The sequence below is a fragment of the Chelonoidis abingdonii genome, chromosome 1, assembly GCF_003597395.2.
Source record: "Chelonoidis abingdonii isolate Lonesome George chromosome 1, CheloAbing_2.0, whole genome shotgun sequence".
NCBI classification, from domain to species: Eukaryota; Metazoa; Chordata; order Testudines; family Testudinidae; genus Chelonoidis; species Chelonoidis abingdonii.
In genome coordinates, this window is record NC_133769.1 from 8,453,738 (window position 1) to 8,475,394 (window position 21,657).

At 49.1% G+C, this 21,657-nt stretch overlaps 1 protein-coding gene across 2 annotated transcripts in view; it reads left to right on the forward strand.

The window, feature by feature from the left end:
* Positions 1 to 21,657, forward strand: part of HCLS1 (hematopoietic cell-specific Lyn substrate 1) — a 58,074-nt gene that overhangs the window by 30,223 nt on the left and 6,194 nt on the right. For both annotated transcript variants that reach the window (XM_032803431.2, XM_032803432.2), the window contains exons 5-12: positions 1,964 to 2,074; positions 3,639 to 3,693; positions 4,960 to 5,070; positions 6,166 to 6,276; positions 7,561 to 7,616; positions 18,183 to 18,252; positions 18,574 to 18,725; positions 21,488 to 21,601. In XM_032803431.2, the coding sequence (XP_032659322.1) occupies positions 1,964 to 2,074; positions 3,639 to 3,693; positions 4,960 to 5,070; positions 6,166 to 6,276; positions 7,561 to 7,616; positions 18,183 to 18,252; positions 18,574 to 18,725; positions 21,488 to 21,601 (780 nt within the window). The remainder of the gene's footprint in view (positions 1 to 1,963; positions 2,075 to 3,638; positions 3,694 to 4,959; positions 5,071 to 6,165; positions 6,277 to 7,560; positions 7,617 to 18,182; positions 18,253 to 18,573; positions 18,726 to 21,487; positions 21,602 to 21,657) is intronic.

The window sequence follows — 21,657 nt, forward strand, 5'->3', positions numbered from 1 at the left end:
ATTCTCGAGGTCTTCTTTTCCATGGGTTCAGAATGATGAGAATGTCATCAGTGGTAGCGTAAGTAGAGTAGGGACATTAGGGGTGGAGAGGCTAAGGAAGCGTTGTTCTAAGTCAGCCATAAGATGTTGGCATACTGTGGGCATGCGGTACCCATAGCAGTGCGCTGACTTGAAGGTATATATTGTCCCCAAATGTGAAATCGTTGTGGGTGAGGACAAAGTCACAAAGTTCAGCCACCAGGTTTGCCGTGATATTAGTGGGGATACTGTTCCTGATAGCTTGTAGTCCATCTTTGTGTAGATGTTGGTGTAGGGGCTTCTATATCCTCAGTGGCCAGGGTGGTGTTTCTGGAAGATCACCGATGGATTGTAGTTTCCTCAGGAAGTCAGTGATCTCAAAGGTAGCTGGGTGCTCGGTAGCGTAGGGCCTGAGGGAGAGTCTACATAGCAGACAATGCTGCTCTTAGGGTGCCAATGCCTGAGATGATGGGGCTCCAGGATTTCCAGGTTTATGGATCTTGGGTGAATAGAATATCCCTGGTTGGGGTTCTAGGTATGTGTCTGTACAGATTCTTCCGTACTTTGTCAGGAGTTTTTTGAGCAGATGGTGTAGTTTTCTTGTCAACTGTCTGTAGTGGGCTATCTTGATTATCACTCCAAAAGTTTTTCTCTTAATTCTTAATTCTTAGAGCTGGTAGACACTCCCCTTTTCATGTTCTCTGTATAGTGTTGTGTATGTGAAAAGGTGTGTGTGTATATTTATATATATACATATACTCACTATATGTTCCATTCTATGCATCTGATGAAGTGGTCTGTAGCCCACGAAAGCTTATACTCAAATAAATTTGTTAGGCTCTAAGGTGCCACAAGTACTCCTGTTCTTTTTGCAGATACAGACTAACATGGCTGCTACTCTGAAAGGCGACCAGGTTTGATTTGAAAACATCAAGAGATGGAGAAATCCTTGGTAGTTTATTCCAGTGCTTAATCTTGCTCTCTGTTAATTTATGCTCTATTTCTCATTTGCACTTGTCTGGCTTCAGCTTCCAGTCACTTGTTCTTGTTCTGCATTTCTCTGCTAGATTAAAAAGCCCTTTAGTGCCTGGGGTTTTCTCCCTGTGAAGGTACTTATACACTGTTATCAAGTATTGATCTTTTGGATAAGCCAGAAAGATTGGGCTCTTTAATCATAGAATCATAGAATATCAGAGTTGGAAGGGACCTCAGGAGGTCATCTAGTCCAATCCCCAACTAAATCATCCCAACCAGGGCTTTGTCAAGCCTGACCTTAAAAACCTCTAAGGAAGGAGATTCCACCACCTCCTGGGTAACCCATTCCAGTGCTTCACTACCCTCCTAGTGAAAAAGTTTTTCCTAATATCCAACCAAAACCTCCTCCACTGCAACTTGAGACCTTTACTCCTTTTTCTGTCATCTGGTACCACTAAGAACAGTCTAGATCCATCCTCTTTGGAACCCCATTCAGGTAGTTGAAAGCAGCTATCAAATCCCCTCCCCCAATCTTTAAGGTTCTGACTGTACCGCATTCTCCAATGCTTAAATAATTTTTGTAGCTCTTTTTCTGTCCCTCCAATCAGTTTCCTCCTCACCATTGGAAAATTAGCTTTTCTGAAGCATCAAGTGTATGTACTGCTGGGTGGGACTATCCTCTGCCCATATCGAATGTAATCAGGTCATGAGCACTATGTGGGAATGGCTCTGGGGATGCTGCCTTAGAGCTCAGCCAAGCATCTCTCAGAGCTGAACCTGGGCTCAGGCAGGGAGCGTTAGTCAGTGAAACTAAATGACAGTGCAGTATATTCTGTTTGTGCCTCTGCTCATGTGTCTGTCCTGAGCGCTAGAGCAGAATGAAGTTGTGATTGACTCTGTCTGTGTGTCTGTCCTCTCTGTTGGATAGGAACAGTGGTGGTGTCTGACACTGTTCTTTTTGGTTTCCTAGAGTGCACTGGGCCACGAGTACGTAGCTGATGTTGAGAAGCATTCGTCTCAGACAGATGCAGCTAAAGGCTTTGGGGGGAAATATGGAGTCCAGAGGGACCGAGCCGACAAGGTAAGTGGCCACGCTGGTACAGATTAGAGCCCTGCAGCGGGACAGGAATCCCATGGGTCCCACAGGACCCACTGCCATAATCGCAGGAGTGGGTAAAATGTATTTTGTTGCAGGCAGAATTGGGTGGGCAAAAAACCCAAAGGCAGTAATTTGTGGGAAAACACTAAATCTCTCATCAGTTTGTCATAAATAGAATTTCAGCGATGGAAAGCAAGTTTTTCTTTAAATAAAGAAACAGTGCGGAGTGAGTGGGACTGGGTATTGTGAGCAGAACGGGAGAGGGATTAAAAGAATAGTCCAGTGCAGGGCTCTGGTACTGGGCACAGTGAGAACACACAGCCGGGTGCCCTGCTCTTGCTGAGCAGGAAATTAAAGGTCTTATCCTTTATTTTCAAGGCACGCAATGATCTGGGCCCAGGATTGCTGTGTGCTTTGTGCACCTCAGAACCGCCACTGACAACTCACTCTGGCACAATGCAATTGCCTTCTCTTCTGAGGGGTGCAAGGAACCGGTCCCATCTCACTGGGGAGCCCTGCTCACAAATTGGGTGTCAAACTGACACTTTTCACTAAATCCACACAGTGGTCTCCAAACTGATATTTCTGGCTATCTGCAATTTTTCTCAATTATGCAAACTAGCTAATTTATTTGCATAAACTGTCACCCATGGAGCTACACAAAACTTGGCAGCTCTACACCTGGCATGTGTCATGCTGCCCCTGTCTGGCTGGATACCTGACTTGTTCAGCATGTGTAACTGATATCACAGCATTAGGTAGCCCTGGTGTCTAAGCTCAGGCACTGACTTTTGGCAGGGGGTGATGCTGCAGTGGCTGTGGTGTGGGAGCAGCTGATGAGAAGGAAACACTGTCTTCTTGGCATCTCAGCAGAGGCCGAGCAGGCGGAAGGGCTCTGTGATGTGGAGCCCCCGCCCTGGGGCAGAGTTGGTGACATCCCAGTCAGTGCTGTGTGAGCGACTTGTATTTCAGTTGTGGGCGTCTCTGCGCACAGAGAGCCCTGTGCTGCCCTGACCAGCGGGCAGCCCATCATGACCAGAAAGGATGAGCTAGAATCTCTGGTTATGTCTCAGTTAGCGCTGCTGCCCCTGCCGTGGCTTCTACTGGGGTCATGGCTGCTGATCAGGGAAGTGCATGCAGATACCTAACAGCCTCAGAGCGGTGTGGCAGTGGGGGTGTGGGTGGGGGCGAAGAGGGTGCCATCCTGGGGCCGCCCATGGACAGACAGGTGGAGATCGCTGGGAGTGACGCAGACAAACGAGAGGTCAGGGCAGAGGCTGGTGGCACAATGAGGGACAAGAATGGATGGGGGGGCAGAGAGTGGGCAGGGCTTAATGGAGAGGGCAGGGCAAACAGCCTAAGTTTGTTGAGGTGGGAAAGCGAGGCCTGGGCTGGCTTGAAGCCTGTGACCCCGAGGTGGAAGGCTCTCTGGGCACAGATGCAGCTACCCAGCTGGGAAAGCAGAGGGTGAAGGGGCCAGGCTCTGGCTCTGACTGGGAACTATGTCCCAAGGAAGCAGCTGATGTTATTCTCATTCCTCCTCCAGTCAGCGGTTGGGTTTGAGTACAAGGGCGAGGTGGAGAAACACTCATCCCAGAAAGGCAAGTTCAGTGGTAGTGTTCACTTCGCATGACCCATCTGCTATTACTCCACTTGCCACATCCCGACTCACCTATCCTCTCATTTACTCCTTCCCTCCCCTCCCCTCTGCCTCTCCCTTCCCCATTCTTTCTCACCACCTCCCCTCCCACCCCACTCTCTGCCACAGTGATCCCCTGTCCTTGCCACCACCACCCCATTCCTTCCACCATCACATCCCCCTTCTCTTACCCTCCCATATGCCTCTCCCTTCCTGAGGTTGGATAATAGGACAAACTTTTTCACTAGGAGGGTGGTGAAGCACTGGAATGGGTTACCTAGGGAGGTGGTGGAATCTCCTTCCTTAGAGGTATTTAAGGTCAGGCTTGACAAAGCCCTGGTTGGGATGATTTAGTTGGTGTTGGTCCTGCTTTGAGCAGGGTGGGACTAGATGACCTCCTGAAGTCCCTTCCAGCCCTGATATTCTATGATTCTATGATTCTCTCTCACCACCTCCCCTACCACCCCAGCCTCTGCCACAGTGCTCTCCTGTCCTCTGCCACCCCCCACTCCTTCCCCCACTACATCCCCTTCTGTTCTCTCCCTCTCCCTTCCCCATTCTCCCTCACCACCGCCCCTACCACCCTATCCTCTGCCACAGTGCTCCTCCATCCTCCGCCACTCCCTCACTCCTTCCCCTCAGTACATCGACTTCTCTCCTCCGCCCCTCTGCCTCTCCCTTCCCGATTCTCCCTCACCACCTCCCCTACCACTCTATCCTCTGCCACAATCCTCCCCTGTCCTCTGCCACCCCCCACTCTTTCCCCTCAGTACATCCCCTTCTCTCCTCCACCCCTCTGCCTGTCCCTTCCCCATTCTCCCTCACCACCTTCCCTATTCTCTGCCACAATGCTCCCCTGTCCTCTGCCACTCCCTCACTCCTTCCCCCACTACATCCCCTTCTGTCCTCTGCCCCTCCCTTCTCAATTCTCCCTCACCACCTCCCCTACCACCCTATCCTCTGCCTCAGCGCTCCCCTGTCCTCTGCCACCCTGCACTCCTTCCCCCACCACAACCCCTTATCTCCGGTATCCCTCTCCTCCCCACCCCCTTCTGCCACTCCTGGACCCCACCCTCCCTCCTCCTCCACTTCCTCCTAGCCTCATCCCTCTACCCCCACCACTGCCCTCTCTCTCTTCTTGCATTTCTCTTGCCCCTCCCCGTGTCCGCCTACCCTCCCCAGTGGATTGGAGGGCAGCACTAATCTCTGCTTGCGTGCTATTCCCCAGATTATGCCAAGGGGTTCGGTGGCCGCTATGGGGTGGAGAAGGACAAGCTGGACAAAGCAGCCGTGGGGTTCGACTACAAGAGTCAGACAGAGAAGCATGAGTCGCAGAAAGGTCAGGCCTGTGGTGACCATTGTTTTTGGGTGCCCAGCATGTGTCTGGCCTTCCCACACTAAAATCAAACATGGGCAGGAAGGGGCCAGGAGTACTTGAGGGGGCACTGCCCACAGCAGTGTAACTCAGAGAAGCCCAGCACATTTCTGGGGAGTCCAATACTGAGCCAAGCCAGGACCCACCATTTCCAGCAGGCACCGTGGCAGGGGTTTGGCTGCCTATTGAGCCAGGTTAGGGTATTCCAGGCCCAAGCAGCGCAGCCACAGCCCAGGGGGAACGGGTAAGCTGGAAGGTGAGGATGGTGTTACTGGGGACTGGAGGGTTGGGAAGCAGCACTGAATGAGGTGGAGGGAGCGAGTTGCCTCTGTGTGAGCGAGGAAGGGGTGGAGCGGTGGTGGATAGCAGACTGTGTCCCTAGGGCCCCTGTGTGGGGAGCTCAGGACTGAATGAAGATGGAAACCAAATTCCCTCGTGCCCCAGGGACCCAACAGGGAGGCAGATCAATGAGGGAACAGCATGTGTGTGCAGCACGAATGCCTCTCTCATCCCACAGAAGGCCGGCGGGCGGAGGTGTCTCTCTGGAGCAGGGCTAGGCTTATGGTGACCAGCTAGCAAATGTGAGAAATTGGGACAGGGTTGTGGGTAATAGGCACCTATGTAAGACAAAGCCCCAAATATCGGGACTGTTCCTAAAAAATCAGGACACCTGGTCACCCTAGCTGGGCTGTTGCTGAGAGAACAGTGTCTGAAGGAACAGTCCAGCCTTCAATACACCAGCCAGCTCCCCACACATACTCCAGGTGAGCTGGAGACGGCTTTTATTTTTCCCACTTTTATAAGGCAATGAGGAAAAAATCAGTTAGATTGACCCCCCGAGCTCTGCTCCACCCTCCCATCAGCCCCTGTGAGCTTCTCCATCCCCACTCCTGCTAGCATCCCATTAGCTCTACCACAGCCCCCCACCAGCCACTGACCCAGGGACTGGAGCTGCCTTCATTAGAGTTATGTGAGCCTGAATTAATGGACCGTCTCTGTTTGTCTCTCTGTGTTGCTGTCCCCCCACCCCCTGTGCTCTGTCTTCCCTCGTGATTGCAGACTATGCTGTGGGCTTTGGTGGGAAGTTTGGGGTGCAGAAGGACCGTCAGGACAAATGTGCCTTTGGCTGGGAGCACCAGGAAGAGTTGAAGCGTCATGAGTCCCAGACAGGTGTGTGCTGCTTCTACTGGTGTCATGTTCGTTGGGCCAAGCTATGGTGCATTTGGCCCAGCTAAATCTCGGGGGCTGACCAGACTGCACTGTGATACAGATGTGGGAACCCTGAGAACTGAAACACAAAAAGCAGGGCATTGTGGGGGGTCAGGCGCCTGGAGCAGTGGGGGTCAAGGAATAGGGCATTGGGTGGGGAGCAGCAGCCGAATAAGGGCTGGGGCACCTGGATCAATGTATGTTGGAGGGCAGAGCACGGGAAGTGCTCACCTACAGCAATAAGGAGTGGAGGTGGGGGGCACCCAGCTCAGTAGGGGGTGGCTACTGGGTGGGCACCTGGATTAATGCCACATTGCACAGATGCAGAATTCGTTCTTGAGGAATCTATTCTGAAGAACAACCCCCAAGCCCTGGGGCTTGGACATCTCCCCGGTGGCCACCTGCTGCCTTCCCCAGGCTGGTTGCTATTGCTGATGTGCCACTGGTCAGGCAGTAGGTCTGTGGTGAGCACACATCATTGGTCCCCTTAACAACAAAGATGCCATTGGAGCACCTGCTGCCATTGCGACAAACAAATGCAGGCCCTGCACAAACACCATTTAATTTTGTACTTGGCATTTGAAAATCGTGATATATTGAATGGGCATAAAGGGTCCATGGTCCGTTTTGGTTCCTGATTGGAGAAATGTGTTACAATCAGGATTCCAGAGCAGATACTTGGCTATGAATCTGAAATTGGCTGCACAGAGCTATTCTGAGGTGTTGACTAAAATTCTTGGTGTCAGGCACATTCCTGTGGCACGCAGGGATCAGACACTGGGTGGGGCAAAATCAGGCAGTGATTCCAGGGACTATCTGTGGAGGCTTTTTCCAGTGTTTTCATAGCATCTCCTAGGCCTCTGGCTAAGATGAAATGACCAGGGTTCTGAAGCCCCTGCCTTAAGGCACCAGATGGAGAGTCAGGAGGATGTTTCCCCCTGCTGGAGTATCGCCCAGTGGGTGCTGGGTGCATGATGTGGGTTTGCCATGTAATGGGGATTTCACGCCTGCCCCAGAAGCATCCAGCATTAGTACCTGACTGAGTGGGCTAGTTCTGAAGTACAAATGGATTTGTTGGGCTGCTCTGGCAGTTCTTGTTTGTTCATAGATTGCTGGAATGGGACAAAATCCTCCCTGCTCTGTTTGGGCCCAATCCTTCCCCTACTACGTGGGGAATCTCCCAGTGAAGTCTATGGAAGTTTCTCCTGATAGCTGAGGGCAAACTGAACCCTATGTGTGTTGCAGACTATGCCAAGGGCTTTGGAGGTCGGTACGGTGTGCAGGAGGACAGAGTGGATAAGGTAAGCCTGCTGCACTGAGCACAGTTCACAGTTATGCCCCCAGAACCTTGCTCCTCTGCAAAGGGGAGTGGCACCTGGCTGTTCCTCTGCTCGACCAGCCTTTCCCCTGTGCAGTTATTTAGCTGTGGTGGCAGAAGGGCTGGGCCTGGTGTGATGAAGCGTGGGGGGAGAGAGATGGACTGTGGGGAACCATGTGGTATTTCCATTTTAAGTCCTTTCTGAATTGCTTCCCTCTTGGGCTGAATTCTCCCAGGCCTGGTCTCTACCTGGGGGTAAATTTCACTGTGCGAGTTTGAGCAGATCCAGGTAATTGATTTCTGAGTGAGGAGCAGACACCCTTCCCATGACAACAAGATTTTTCTCAACTGCTCTGCAGCAAATGGGGCTACAGTAGGAATCTGGTGAGGAGGGGCCATTCCTCTCGTAAGTTCTTCATTCTGAAGGACCTCACTCACTGTGGTCCCAAAACTGCTTTACACACAGATTTGGTGGTGTTTCCCTTCTGTCTTTCACACACGCTTTTTTATTGTTAATTATTTACATCAGAAATAAGGAATCACAAGCCTGGGGTTACAAAGCATCATTTCTATTAACAAGAAGGATTCCTGTACCATTTTCCATCTTCTTCATCAGCGTTTGTGTAGCCCTCATGCTGGTCATGTTGGCACAGTGCACCCCACATTTGGGCCATGGTAGGATCTGAGTTACAAGAATGGGCTTAGTGCAGTGGTTCCCAAACTGGGGTTCGCAAAATGTTACAGGGGGTTCTTGGGAAAAGGTTCCCTAATGGTGGACAGAGCTGTCCCTAGGAACCCCAGGCAGCATGGGACCAGCAGCACGGAGCCCCTGGACTTCCAAGAGCTACGCAGATTAAAGCAAGCGTATGTATCACATTGAGGAGATTTAAATTTCAAGATTCCTTATAAGAAATGGAAAGGGAAGTGGATATTTTTTGCTGTTTTAAAATTAAATAGGCAGCTAGTATTGTTTTAAAAATTATTTTGAAGAACAAGTTTAAGCTTTGTTGTAATGTGTGTTATTTGCCTGGACTGCTCAAGACCTGAAATGCTTATGTAGGAGGAACTAGGGCAGCCCAGAGGATTCAGGGAGCCTGGGGAAAAGCAATTATAGGGGCCCCTTCCATAAAAAAAAATGGCAATACTATACAATACTATATTCTCGTGGGGGCCCCTGCGAGCCCAGCACAAATTGTCCCACTTGCAAATTGCCCCACAGGTGGCACTGGGAAAAATAAACCTTCTGAATCTCGGCACAAAACCAGTTTTGAGTAAACTTCTTTACAAGATATCACTGGTTCTCAGCATCAGCTAGTGCTAAAAGGCACTAAAGCTCTTTAAAAGGGATGGACAAATATTTTCCATCAACATTTTCTGGATTGAAAACTAGAGTTTTTTAAAAAGTAGAAAAAAATCACGGACAATTTCTGCTTTCCTTCAAAATTGTGGGTTTTTTTAATTGAAAAGCTGAAATTAGTCTGCCAAAACCTGAATATGGTTTGGGGTTTCAGAAGTGTGTGGCCAAATATTTGCTGCTTGCTGTGTTTGATTGTCTAAAGAAACAATAAAAAGTTTGCTTAAAAAAATCCAAAACTTTGAACTTACCTCAGCTCGACGCAACACCTTGAGCCCATCCAGTCAGAGATTTTGCCAGGTTTCTGAATACTCTGTGGCTTCGACTCATCTGTACTCCATACTTGGTGTCATTTAGTTAGAACAAAGCACAGCATACTGGTCAAACCAAGGTCCATTCCACCCAGTATCTGTCACCTACGACCATGCCAATGCCAAGTGCCCCAGAGGAAAAACCAACAGGTAATGACCAAATGATCTCTGCCCTCCATCCATCGTCCACCCTTGACAAACAGAGGCTAGGGACACTATTCTTATTTATCCTTGGCTAATCCATTATGGATTACCTCGCAGTGCATTTATCTGTTTCTAGAGACATGGCTCCATGGGTCCCTCACAAACGTGAGGTACTGTAAGTTGCCTTATATAGTATGTACAATCACAATGAGCATTGACTATGTATCCAGATCTGGGAATGAGCCTATGTTGTGAAAACTAAATTGCTCAAAATAGCACATGCTTGGGCTGGCACAGCGTTCTAAAATTAAATAACACAGGGGTCTCAATGGGCAGATCCTCAGGGGTCATGAGTTATTGGGGGTCGTGACTGTCAGCCTCCACCTCAAACTCCACTTGCCTCCCAGCATTAAATCGTGTTAAATATATAACACGTGTTTTAATGATTACAAGGGGATGCACACCTCAGAGGTTTGCTAATGTAAAGTGTCACCAGTATAAACAGTTTGAGAACCACTGAATAACCTCTCTGAAGCCCTAGGACAGGCATGAGGAGGGACTCCCTTGTAGGGTTGGGAGAATTGCTCTTTTCATGTGATCCCCTCCAGTGCGCTAATATTTTAAATGCCAGTACCCTCCCCTGACATGTAAACTCGCCTTATGGCTTGAAATTAGATATAGACTATAACTTGCTTGAGAAGTGAAAGGGATGTAGCCCTAGTGGAAAAGCTCACTTGCTTTTCTGCAAGCCTCAAACTGCTGATGATTTGCTTAGGGTAGGTAAGGCTGGGTTCCCAAAAAGCCATGCCTGCCCCCTATCTGCCCCACCTGTTTCCACCCCAAACAGCCTTCCCCCCCAGATCCCTGACTCATCCTGCTCTAAGTCCCCTACCATCCCACAGAGAACCTCCCCCCAACCGACCACTGGGACCCCCCCCTCCCGCCCTGAACGACCCCAAGCCCTATCCTCTCCCCCCCGCTGAGTCCTGACAGACCCCCAGAACGCCCACGATCCAACCCCCCCATTCCCTGTCCCCTGACCATCCCCCCAACCTCTGCTCCCTCCCTATCCCCAGGACTCCCTGCCCCTTTTCTAACCCCCCCCAACCCCAGCCCCAGTCCCTTACCCCCAGCTCCCCCATCACCCGGAGCCTCAGCACATCCAGGAACTTCGCTCAACAGCCGCAGCGTGACTCCGGCAGGGCCCCTGAACTCCGCCCCGCTCAGAGCCGCATGGTGAGGTGGCGGGGCTGCGAGTTCCACATCGAGTGGAGGGAGCTGAGCTCAGCCTGGAGCTCGCAGCCCCGCACCCTGACCATGGGGCTCTGAGCGGGGCGGAGCTCAGGGGCTCCGCCGGAGCCACGCTGCTCAGCTGTCCAGTGATGCTGCTGGATGTGCAGAGGGTCCGGGAGAGGGACTGAGACGGGATCGGGACGGGCTGGGGACAGGGAGGGAGCCTCAGCTTTTTTCATGGGGGCCCCTGCAGAGCCCAGGACCTGGGGCAAATTGCCCCACTTGCCCCCCCCGGGCGGCCCCGGGAGGAACTCTTTGAGTTGGCTTCTTAAATACCTTCATGCTGTTTCATCTGATACTCCTTGATGAAACATACGAGACTTGTCTATAACAGGCTTATTCAAAGTGATACAAGCTATGAAAGTGAGATCTGGAAGAGTGTTGCTGGTTTACTAATGTAATAAAAATTCTGTAATTATAAATAATAATAAATAGTGTGTAATAAGCATGTCATAAAAACAAGTTTTATATTTCCAAGATCACTGCTTTTATCATTTATATTCAGGTAAAAGAGAAAATCCCTGGAAATACTCATTTTTTAGGAGGGGGTTCGCGAGACTAGAAATTTTAGTGAAAGGGGTTCACAGGTTGTTAAAGTTTGGGAACCACTGACTTAGTGTGTTCCACTGCCCACTGGTTTGGGTCTGGCTGAGTTACAAACCTTTTGGGATCCTGCACTGTGCAGTCACAGGCGGTTGGGTGGTTGGGTGTTTTCTTACTGAGTTCAGATGGTGCAATGGGAAGGGAGGCTGCATTGAACATGTATGTGCTGGGGAATGAGCTGCATGGTCAATAACAGTGGTGAGCATGTGCGAAGGCCATGGCTCTGCAGGAAATTACTTTTGTAGTTACTTGCCTTGTCTCCAGTACTGCACCTGTGGACAGATGTGCTGCTGGCACAAAAGAAAATGGAATGTTAGAGTTCTACAGGTGCAGCATATGCAGGGGAAAGTGTTGGGTTCCTGGTATGATTTTACCCACAAGGATAAGCGATCTAGATTCCATTCTATACAGGTTCTCATATTGCACTCAAACTGCAGTATTTGAGCACCTTCCTGTCATTCATTGACGGCTGTGACTAAGAACTGTCACATGTGGTTTGTTCTTTCTCTCTCCCTCTCCCCAGAGGTCGAATTTTGTGTGCAATGGAGTGTTTTGTTCTGGTATGGTTTTCATTGTTTGGGGGGTATTTTATGTGCATTTTGCTCTGTGCATGTTAGAGAAGGCAGGTTTCAGAAGTGTGCCTGGCACTTAGAGCAGAGCAATGGTGGTGAGATTTGGGGTGGTCCTTAGTTACTTTGTTTGATAGTCTGGGACTGGCCGCTGAGAAAGCACTGACTCCTACAGAAATGGCCTTACACTTGGTGTAGCCAGCTCTGTTTTGCAGAGTAGGGGACTTGTTGACCATGGTTTGCATCCTGGATCTTAGGCTTTTTTAGATACGGTGGGACTAGGCCTCTGAGCAGCCTGAAGATAAGGATTAAGACCTTGAACTTGATGTGATATTCTATAGCCAGCTAGTGTCAGGAGCAGAGAGCAGGTTGGATGGTCTCATGGTAGCCTATGTTGCTGAGGAGACACATGGCAGCATTCTGTGCCAGCTGGAGTTTCCTAAATGCTGATGGCTTCATACCCAGGTATATTGCACTACTGTAGCCCAGAAAGGAGTTGACAAAGGTGTACGTAATCCAGGCCACCAAGATGGGATGAAGTCTCCTAGCCAACTAGAAATGGTTTGTTTTGTGAGAGCTCAGTGTCAGTGAGGAATCAAAGAGCCCCCTATGCATGTCAACATTAAAATTAGACTGGACTGATCCTTGTGTGACTCCACAGTTGAGGAGTCTAGTGGCAGAGGTGCAGTTTCCCATCACCACTCATTGGATGAGTCCCTCCGGGAAGCGACCATTTTACCACATTTCCCTGAAACTGAGTCACTTCTCTTAGGTGAGACTGCAGTATCAAACTAGAAATTAGGGTGACCAGATGAGAATTCCAAAATATCGGGATCACAGCAGGGGGAGCACCTTTTCAATTGTTACACTCACCTGTCCGAGTCTTCAGCAGCATTTCAGCAGCATTTTGGCAGTGGGTAATAACCCTTGACGCCAAAGAAGAAATTACTCGCTGCTGAAATGCCACCGAAGACCATCGGTGACTGAGGGACTCTCTGCCGAAGTGCCATGTGAGTGTAACAATTGAAAAGAGATGCCCCGTGCTGGTCACCGCCGCCTAAGCAACAAGGAAAAAGATAAAAAAAAATTAAAAAGCGCCCGAAACAAGATATTGGGACAAATGGTGTCCCGACTGAAGGGGCAAACTGCTCAATATCAGGACAGTCCCGATTTTATTGGGACTTCTGGTCACCCTACTGGAAATAAGGTGCACACTTTTAGCAGTGAGGGCAATAAACCAGTGGAACAATTTACAAAGGTCATGGTAGATTCTCCATCACTGACCACTTTTAAACCAAAACAGGATGTTTGTCTCAAACCCATGCTCTAGGGTTTATTTCAGGAGGTCAGATTAGATGATCACAATGGTCCCATCTGGCCTTGGAATCTAGGAAATACGAATCCACGACTCTCGTGGTAGACAGTACTCAACGCTGCAGCAAGGTCCAGGAGGATGAGAATAGATGACTGACTGCCCTCCATCCATTGATATCAGGACAGTGCCATCCATGCCACTAAAATGGTTTCAGTACCATGTCTGGGCCTTAAATCAAATGATGTCAGGTCTAGGATATTAACATCAATTAGATGATCTTGAATTAGGCATTTGCCTACCAGCTCTATGAACTTGCTCAGAAGTGGGAGGTTTGATGCTGGGTGGTAGTTGGTTAGAACCAATGTGTCCAGGGTTGGCTTTTTCTGTGTCACTTGCCCTATTGTGAATTTGAAGGGAGAAGAGATGATTCCTTCCCTGAATGAGGTGCTAGCCGTTTTGGTCAGGAGTGGCATCAGTTCATGACTCTCTCTTTCACAGGCCAGGAATAGGATTCTCTGGTCATGCCTCCTGTTGGGCATCCAGGACATCTTGTAGAATGAATGTCCTGAGCTCAGAGAATGCAGGCAATCACTGGTGTGGGGGTCTGTTTGAGAAGTCTTCCCAAATGTGTGGCAATGCATAGATCACTTTGTGTCAAAGATCTGTCTTCCTCATTAGCCACCACTCCACTACTGCTTGTCTCATCTGCAAACTTTACCAGCAATGGCTTTTTAAAAATTTTCTCCCAGATCAATTGATGAAACCCTTAACTAGCACTGATCATTGTGTAACACGGACAGACCCCTGTCTGTCAGCAGGCAGGATTGAACCTGGAAACCTTTGGAGTTTAGCATTTGAGTCTCTACTGCATGAGCTAAAAGCTACGTGGCTCTTAGCTAAGGCGGTAGCAGACTCAATCTCTATATGATCTAGGTGCCACTGGAGGGGGACTGAGTGCCATACCAGGCAGGCAGGAAATACCAGGGTTACAGTTGCAGGAAATAAGAACGGCCAGACTGGGTCAGACCAAAGGTCCATCTAGCCCAGTATCCTGTGGCCAATGCCAGGTGCCCCAAAGGGAATGAACAGAACATGGAATCATCAAGTGATCCATCCCCTGTCACCCATTCCCAGCTTCTAGGAACACCATCCCTGCCCATCCTGGCTAATAGCCATTGACAGACCTGTCGTCCATGAATTTTATCTAGTTCTTTTTTGAACGCTGTTATAATCTTGGCCTTCACAACTTCCCCTGGTAAGGAGTTCCACAGGCTGACGGTGTGTTGTGTGAAAAAATACTTCCTTTTGTTTGTTTTAAATCTGCTGCCTATTGATTTAATTTGGTGACCCCTAGTTCTTGTGTTATGAGAAGGAGTAAATAACACATCCTTATTTACTCTCCACACCAGTCATGATTTTATAGACCTCTATCATATCCCCCCTTAGTTGCCTCTTTTCTAAGCTGAAAAGTCCCAGCCTTATTAATCTCTCCTCATACAGCAAGTGTTCCATACCCCTAATCATTTTTGTTGCCCTTTGCTGAACCTTTTCCAATTCCAATATATCCTTTTTGAGATGGGGGTGACCACATCTGCACACAGTATTCAAGATGTGGGTGTACCATGGATTTCTATAGAGGAAACATGATATTTTCTGTCTTATTATCAATCCCTTGCTTAATGACTCCTAACATTTTGTTCACTTTATGACTGCTGCTGGACATTGAGTGGATGTTTTCTGAGAACTATCCACAATGGCTCCAAGATCTCTTTCTTGAGTGGTAACAGCTAATTTAGACCCCATCATTTTATATGTATAGTTGGGATGACGTTTTCCAATGTGCATTACTTTGCATTTATCAACGTTGAATTTCATCTGCCATTTTGTTGCCCAGTCACCCAGTTTTGAGAGATCCTTTTGTAGCTCTTCGCAGTCTTCCTGGGACTTAACTATCTTGAGTAGTTTTGTATCATTTGCAAATTTTGCCACCTCACTGTTTATCCCTTTTCCAGGTCATTCATAAATATGTTCAATAGGTCTGGTCACAGTACAGACCCCCTGCGGGGACACCACTATTTACCTCTCTCCATTCTGAAAACTCACCATTTATACCTACCCTTTGTTTCCTATCTTTTAACCAGTTTCCAACCCATGAGAGAACCTTTCCTCTTATCCCATAAAAAACATCCCTATTCATTGACGATTCCCCATTTACAATCGTTAGGTGTACTATCATAGAATCATAGAATATCAGGGCTGGAAGGGACCTCAGGCGGTATCTAGTCCAACCCTCTGCTCAAAGCAGGACCAATCAGTTAACCAGTTTTTAATCCATTTGATAGATGTCATATTGATTTGTATACAATGCTATTTTTTAAGCAGAATGCGGAGCAGAACTAAATCTAATGCCTTACAGGAGTCTATTACATCAGCACAGTTATCAAGCAGGCAAGTACTCTCCTGAAAGAATATCAATTTCACAGCATAGCTCTGGAGATTTAAGAAGGGAGAAGGCAGTACACCTGTGACTTGTCAGCTGACCCCCAACCGAGCTTAAAGGAAGGCATCTGGGCCATATAAATGGACGGAGCAGCCTGAGAGTTTAATTCAGGTTAATTCGGTTTAACGCTGCTAAATTTGGTATAAACCCATATGTAGACCAGGCCTGTGAGGCAGAGGCTTAGGTGAAAGCTGCTGGAGTTCAGTCTGGCAAGGGCAGGTGAGAGCTGCCAGGGACCAGGAGACTCGAGGTGGCTTCCTGAAGGAAGCTGTAGCTGATGCCTGGGGGAAGGCTGAAGCAGGAGATCAGCTAGAGGGTTTTACCAGCTGAACTTCCCAAGCCAGAGAGCCTGGGCCAGTGGGCTGGAGAGGGCTGAAGGCCACAGGGCAGCAGAGGGAGTTGATTTCTGACTTCTAAGCCAGCAAGCTGAAGCTAAGGGCTGGAGAGGGCTGAGTGCAGGGGAGCTGCAGAAGGGCTGATGTCTCCATGCTGGAGAGCTGAAGGCAGGGGAACAGTGCATGGGCGTGCCTTCTGAGAGGAGATTTGTACTCCAGCTGGAAGGGCTGGGCAGTTGACCTGGCAGAAGGAAGGAGAGGACTGAAGAAGAGCCCAGGTTTGGTAGAAGATGCCACATGGGTATGTGAAGTGTTGAAAGATTAGATGTTAAGGACTGTAAGCATAGAGAGTGATCAGTGGACTATCTTTTGGGGCTTTTGTTGTGGTCTATTTTCCACTATGTTTTTGTAATAAACTGGCCCCAAGGAGGAGGAGAATTGAGGCAAAAAAGCTTGCATGGCATTACTGGGGATTTTGAAAGAGGGAAACTGAGGCAGGCATGCTGGTCTGCCATGGCCTGCTGCTGGAGGGTGCTTCAGATGCTGCCCTGTGACAACCAGGTTGGTTTGACAAGACCTATTTTCTACAAAACCATGCTAAATATCATTAATTATATTTCTACCCATTATTTCCCTATTTTCTGCTCCCCATGTCAACCCAGTAAGGCATTTGATACGGTCTCGCCTGATATCCTTATCGATAAACTAGACAAATACAATTTAGATGGGGCTACCATAAGGTGGGTGCATAACTGGCTGGATAACCGTACTCAGAGAGTGGTTATTAATGGCTCCCAATCCTGCTGGAAAGGTATAACAAGTGGGGTTCCGCAGGGGTCTGTTTTAGGACGGGCTTCTGTCACTCATCTTTTTGAATCACGACAGTGCATAGAGAAAATGTAGCTTATTCAAGTTTGCAGACGATCCAAACGCTGAGAGGATTACAACTGCTATTGAACGCGGACGTGGTACATTACAACAAAGATGACCCATTGGAGATCAGAAATGGTCTGCCGGTATGAACTGGATGCATCGCATCATAAAAGCTTATAGAAAATGCATCCAGCTTAGAAGGAACAATCAGTCAAGCATGCAGACTGTGGAAGAGACTGTCTAGGTACGGGGCTATATGGCATAAGAGATCTAGGGAGCTCATAGTGGGACTACAAGCTAATATGAGTCAACATGTGTGATACGTGTTGCAAAAAAGCAAACGTGATTTGGGATGCATTTTTAACAGTTGTGTTGTTAAACAAGACATGAGAGTCATTTCTTCGCTCTTTACTCGCGCTTATATGCCCAACTGTTGAGTAGTTAGATGTCCGCTTATGAGGCACCGCATTTCAAGAAAGATGTGGAGAAATTGGAGAGGGTCCAGAGCAAGAGCAGCAAGATGATTAAAGGTCTTGGAACATGACCTATGAAGGAGCTGAAGAACTGGGTTATAGTTTGGAAAAGAGAGACTAAGAGGGACATGATAGCAGTTTTCAGGTATCTAAAAGGGTGTTCATCAGGAGGAGGGAGAGAACTTTTTCCACCTTAGCCTCTAATGACAGAACAAGAAAGCAATGGGCTTAAACTAGCAGCCAGGAGATTTAGTTGGACATTTAGGGAAAAAGTTCCTAACTTGTCAGGGGGTTAAACACCAGACTGGGTTGCCTAGGGAGGTTGTGGAATCTCCCTCTCTGGAGATATTTAAGAGTAGGTTAGATAAATGTCTATCAGGGATGGTCTAGACAGTATTTGGTCCTGCCATGAGGGTAGGGGACTGGCCTCGATGACCTCTCGAGGTCCCTTCCAGTCCTAGAGTCTATGAATCTATGAATCTATTCCATTATTGTGACCAGGTTAAGAAGTGCAAAGAATTAGCAACAGAACTTAACAATAGTAATAGTCAGTGGAAGAACTAAGACTCTCCTTCTGGCTCCCAAGCTCCCGAGGTGCTATAGAGTGGGGAAACTGAGGCATAGAGAGACGTGACTCATCCAGTGTCACACAGCAGACCAGTAGCAGAACTGGGAATGGAATCCAGATGGGTGTCTGGCTGGGTCATTGCCCTGGGGACTCTGGCTCTGCTGCATCTCTTCCCTGGCATGCTGGATGTGCCATTTTCTTCCCTTTTCAGAGCGCCGCTGGCTTTAATGAGATGGAAGCTCCAACTTCCTCATATGAGAAGACCAAACCTGTGGAGGCAGGTAAGACACTCGGAAACAACCAGACATCTTTCCTGGCCCTGCAGCTGGAAAGAGACGGTATTCCATGGCTGTTCCTACAGCCTCTGCAGTCAGAAACTCCGCACCGGGCATGTGGCTGGGGGGTTGTGCAGGTTTGGCCTGCAGGCTGGAGGGAGGAGATGGTGGAGTCAGGGATTTGGCCTGGGGGGGATGGAGGCAGCCCATTAAGATGGAGGGGGAGTCTAGGGGGGTTGTCCTGTGGAGACGGGAGGCCGGTTGGGTGGTGTGTCCCAGCAAGCTAACCCCAGGTGCCTGTTCCTGAGAAGCCATTTCTCTGTGCAGCCTCCAGTGGAGCCAGAAGCCTGAAGTCACGATTCGAGAGCATGGCCAAGTCAGCTGACGAAGAAAATAGGAAGCGGGTGGAGGAGGAACGAGTGAGGCGCCAGGCCCGGGAGCAGCGGGAGCATCAGGCAGCCCAGCAGCAGAAGCAGCAGGTGAGGGGCCCAATGCCCAGCCACGGCAAGTGCTGCCTGTCCCCCCGGCAGGGCCACGCTCTGGGGTGGCTGTGTGCTGAAGGGGGCACAGCCAGGCTGTGGACACAGGAGCACAGCAGCATTGTCCCCCTCTCTCAGAGCGGGCAGGGACTTGCCTGAATCCCCTCAACCAGTTAGAGTTGGAGCCAGGCATCCTGATTTCCAGGCCAGTGCCTGATCTGTCTGCCTCAGGGCAGACACACACCAGGGTGACCACCCATCCCGAATTGTCTCTGAGGCAGCATTTGTCCTGGACTCCCTGAAGTGCTGCTCCACAACTGCCGAAGGCTTGGGGAGGGCCCCAGACTCTTCCCAGTGAGGGGGCTGAGGTAGGCCTTAGTCCCCCTTTGCCATGAGGCCCGGCCATGACCAGGCTGCCGGACCGTGATAGGAGCTGCCCGGGATCCTCAGACTTTCCACCTGCCCTGGGGATGGGCACTCGGGCTGGGTGCTGCTCTCAGGCCCCCCCACCCACGGCAAGTGGAGGATCTGGGGCTTCTCACAGTGGCCTGAGCTCCCTGGGTGGCTCTTACTATGGCCTCAATCTGACTTCTGGCCTGGCCATGGGCTGGGCCTCAGGGGGGAAGAGGAGGAGCAGGGAGAGGGGCCACAGAGGGAGCGGGGCTCCTGCATGTGTCCCATTTTTTAATTTTGAAAAGCTGGTTACCATAGCAATTGGGAAAGGAGACATCAGCCCTCCAGCACTTGGAGCCCTATAGGAGAATCTTTCTTTTCTTTCTGAGCCCTGGTCTACACTACAAACTTATGTTGGTATAACTGCATCACTCAGGGGTGTGGCAAATCAACATAGTTATACCTTTAGAGTTTGTCCACACCTATAACACTGCAGCAGTGCCTCCGTAGTGTTTAGTGATGCAGGTACCTATGCTGATGGGAGAGCTCATGCTCCAAAAAGTCTGTTAGTCTATAAGGTGCCACAGGATTCTCTGCTGCTTTTACAGATCCAGACTAATACGGCTACCCCTCTGATACTTCTCCTGTTGGCGTAGGTACTCCACCTCCCTGAGAGGCAGTACCTATGTCGACAGGAGAAGCTCTCTCATCAACATAGCGCTGTCTACATGAACCGGACTCAGCCCAGCACCAGGCAGGGCCCTCATCACTGCCTGACGCATGGACCAGACTCACTCCAACACCAGACATGGCCCTTTCTGCTCCCCATGACCCCAATGCATGGACTGGATTCATCCCAGCACCAGGCAGGGCCCTCCCCACTGCCCAGTGCAGGGACTGGATTCTTCTTGACCCAGATGCACAGACCAGAGTTTTGAGTCCACCTTATATGCCCCCAAGACTGACAAACTGGGGGGATGTAGCTAGTAGGGTCCTGCAGGGGTCTGTGCTTATTCCATATTTCAATATTTTAATATATTTGAATATTCAAAATATTTCAATATTTTCATTAATGATTTTGGTAATGGAATGGAGAGTATAGATGCTTATAACATCGTGGATGACACCAACCTGGGAGGGGTTGCTAGGACTTTGGAGGACAGGGTTAGAATTCAAAATGACCATGTCAAATTGGAATATTGGTCTGAAATCAAGATGAAATTCAGCAAAGACAAGTGCAAAGTACCATACCTAGAAAGGAAAAATTAAATGCAAAACTATAACATGGGGAATAACTGGATAGGTGGCAGTTCTGCTGAAAATGATCTGGGGGTTCTAGTGCATCACAAATTGAATATGAGTCAGTAATGTGATGCAGTTGCATAGAAGGCTAATGTCATTGTGGGTTCCACACTTTAGGAAAGATGTGGACAAATTGCAAAGAATTCAATGAAGAGCAACAAAAATTATAAAAGTTTTTTGAAAACTTGACCTATGAAGAAAGGTTTTAAAAACCGGACACGTTTAATCATGAGAAACGAAGAGTGAGGGAGGGACCTGATAAGTCTTCCAATATGTTAAAGGCTCTTACAAAGAGCACTGTGATCAGTTGTTCTCCACGGCCACAGAATGCAGGACAAAAAGTAATAGGTTTATTTGCAGCAAAGGAGATTTAGGTTAGATATTAGGTAAAACTTACAGATAGTTAAGTTCTGATACAGGCTTCCAAGAGAGGTTGTGGAATCCCTGTAGTTAAAAACAGGCTGGACAAATACTTGTCAGGGATAGTCTAGGGTTTACTTGGTCCTGACTCAGCACAGGACCCTTGAGGTCCTTTCCAGTTCTCCATTTCTATGATAAGAACCTCCACTATGTGACCAGATACCCCCTTTCCCTCCTCAGAGCACTGGTGACTGGTCTCAGCCTTTCCCCACGCTATGGCCCTTTCTGGCACATGGATAGGTGGTGGAGGCTTCCTGAATGAGAAGCATTCCTGCTCAGAGGTGCTGGAACAATTTGTGTAGTGGGGGTGCTGAGAGCCATTAAACCAAGCTGTAAATCCTGTGTATACTGGAAACCACTTCAAGCCAGGTGGTGAGGCAGCACCCCCAGCACCCCTAGTTCCTGCACCTATGTTCCTGCTGAGTGGACCCTTCCTGAGGCTGATTCCTACTGGTCTTACATGAGCAATGGATCCATCGCCATTAGGTCCTTTAATCTCCTGAGTGGGGTTTATGGGAAATGGGATAGGCTCCAGAGGGAGGAGATTGAGGCTTGTGTGTAAATTGTCCCGTAAGTAGTAGGAAAGGGAGTCAATCTGGATCCTGTGCAAAAAGACTGAATGGTGCTGATGATCTCTTCCCTGAAAGGAAACCCAGGAGAGTGAGGAGACGAACCGTAACAAGCCAGGTCCCACACCAGCTCTGGTACCCAGGAGGGTTTGCAAAGAACCAGCAATGCTGCCTTGTCCACAGAGACAGCAGGTATGGGGGCAGCACTGGGTGAGGGCCACAGCTGCCGTAGGTCAGAATCGGTGTAG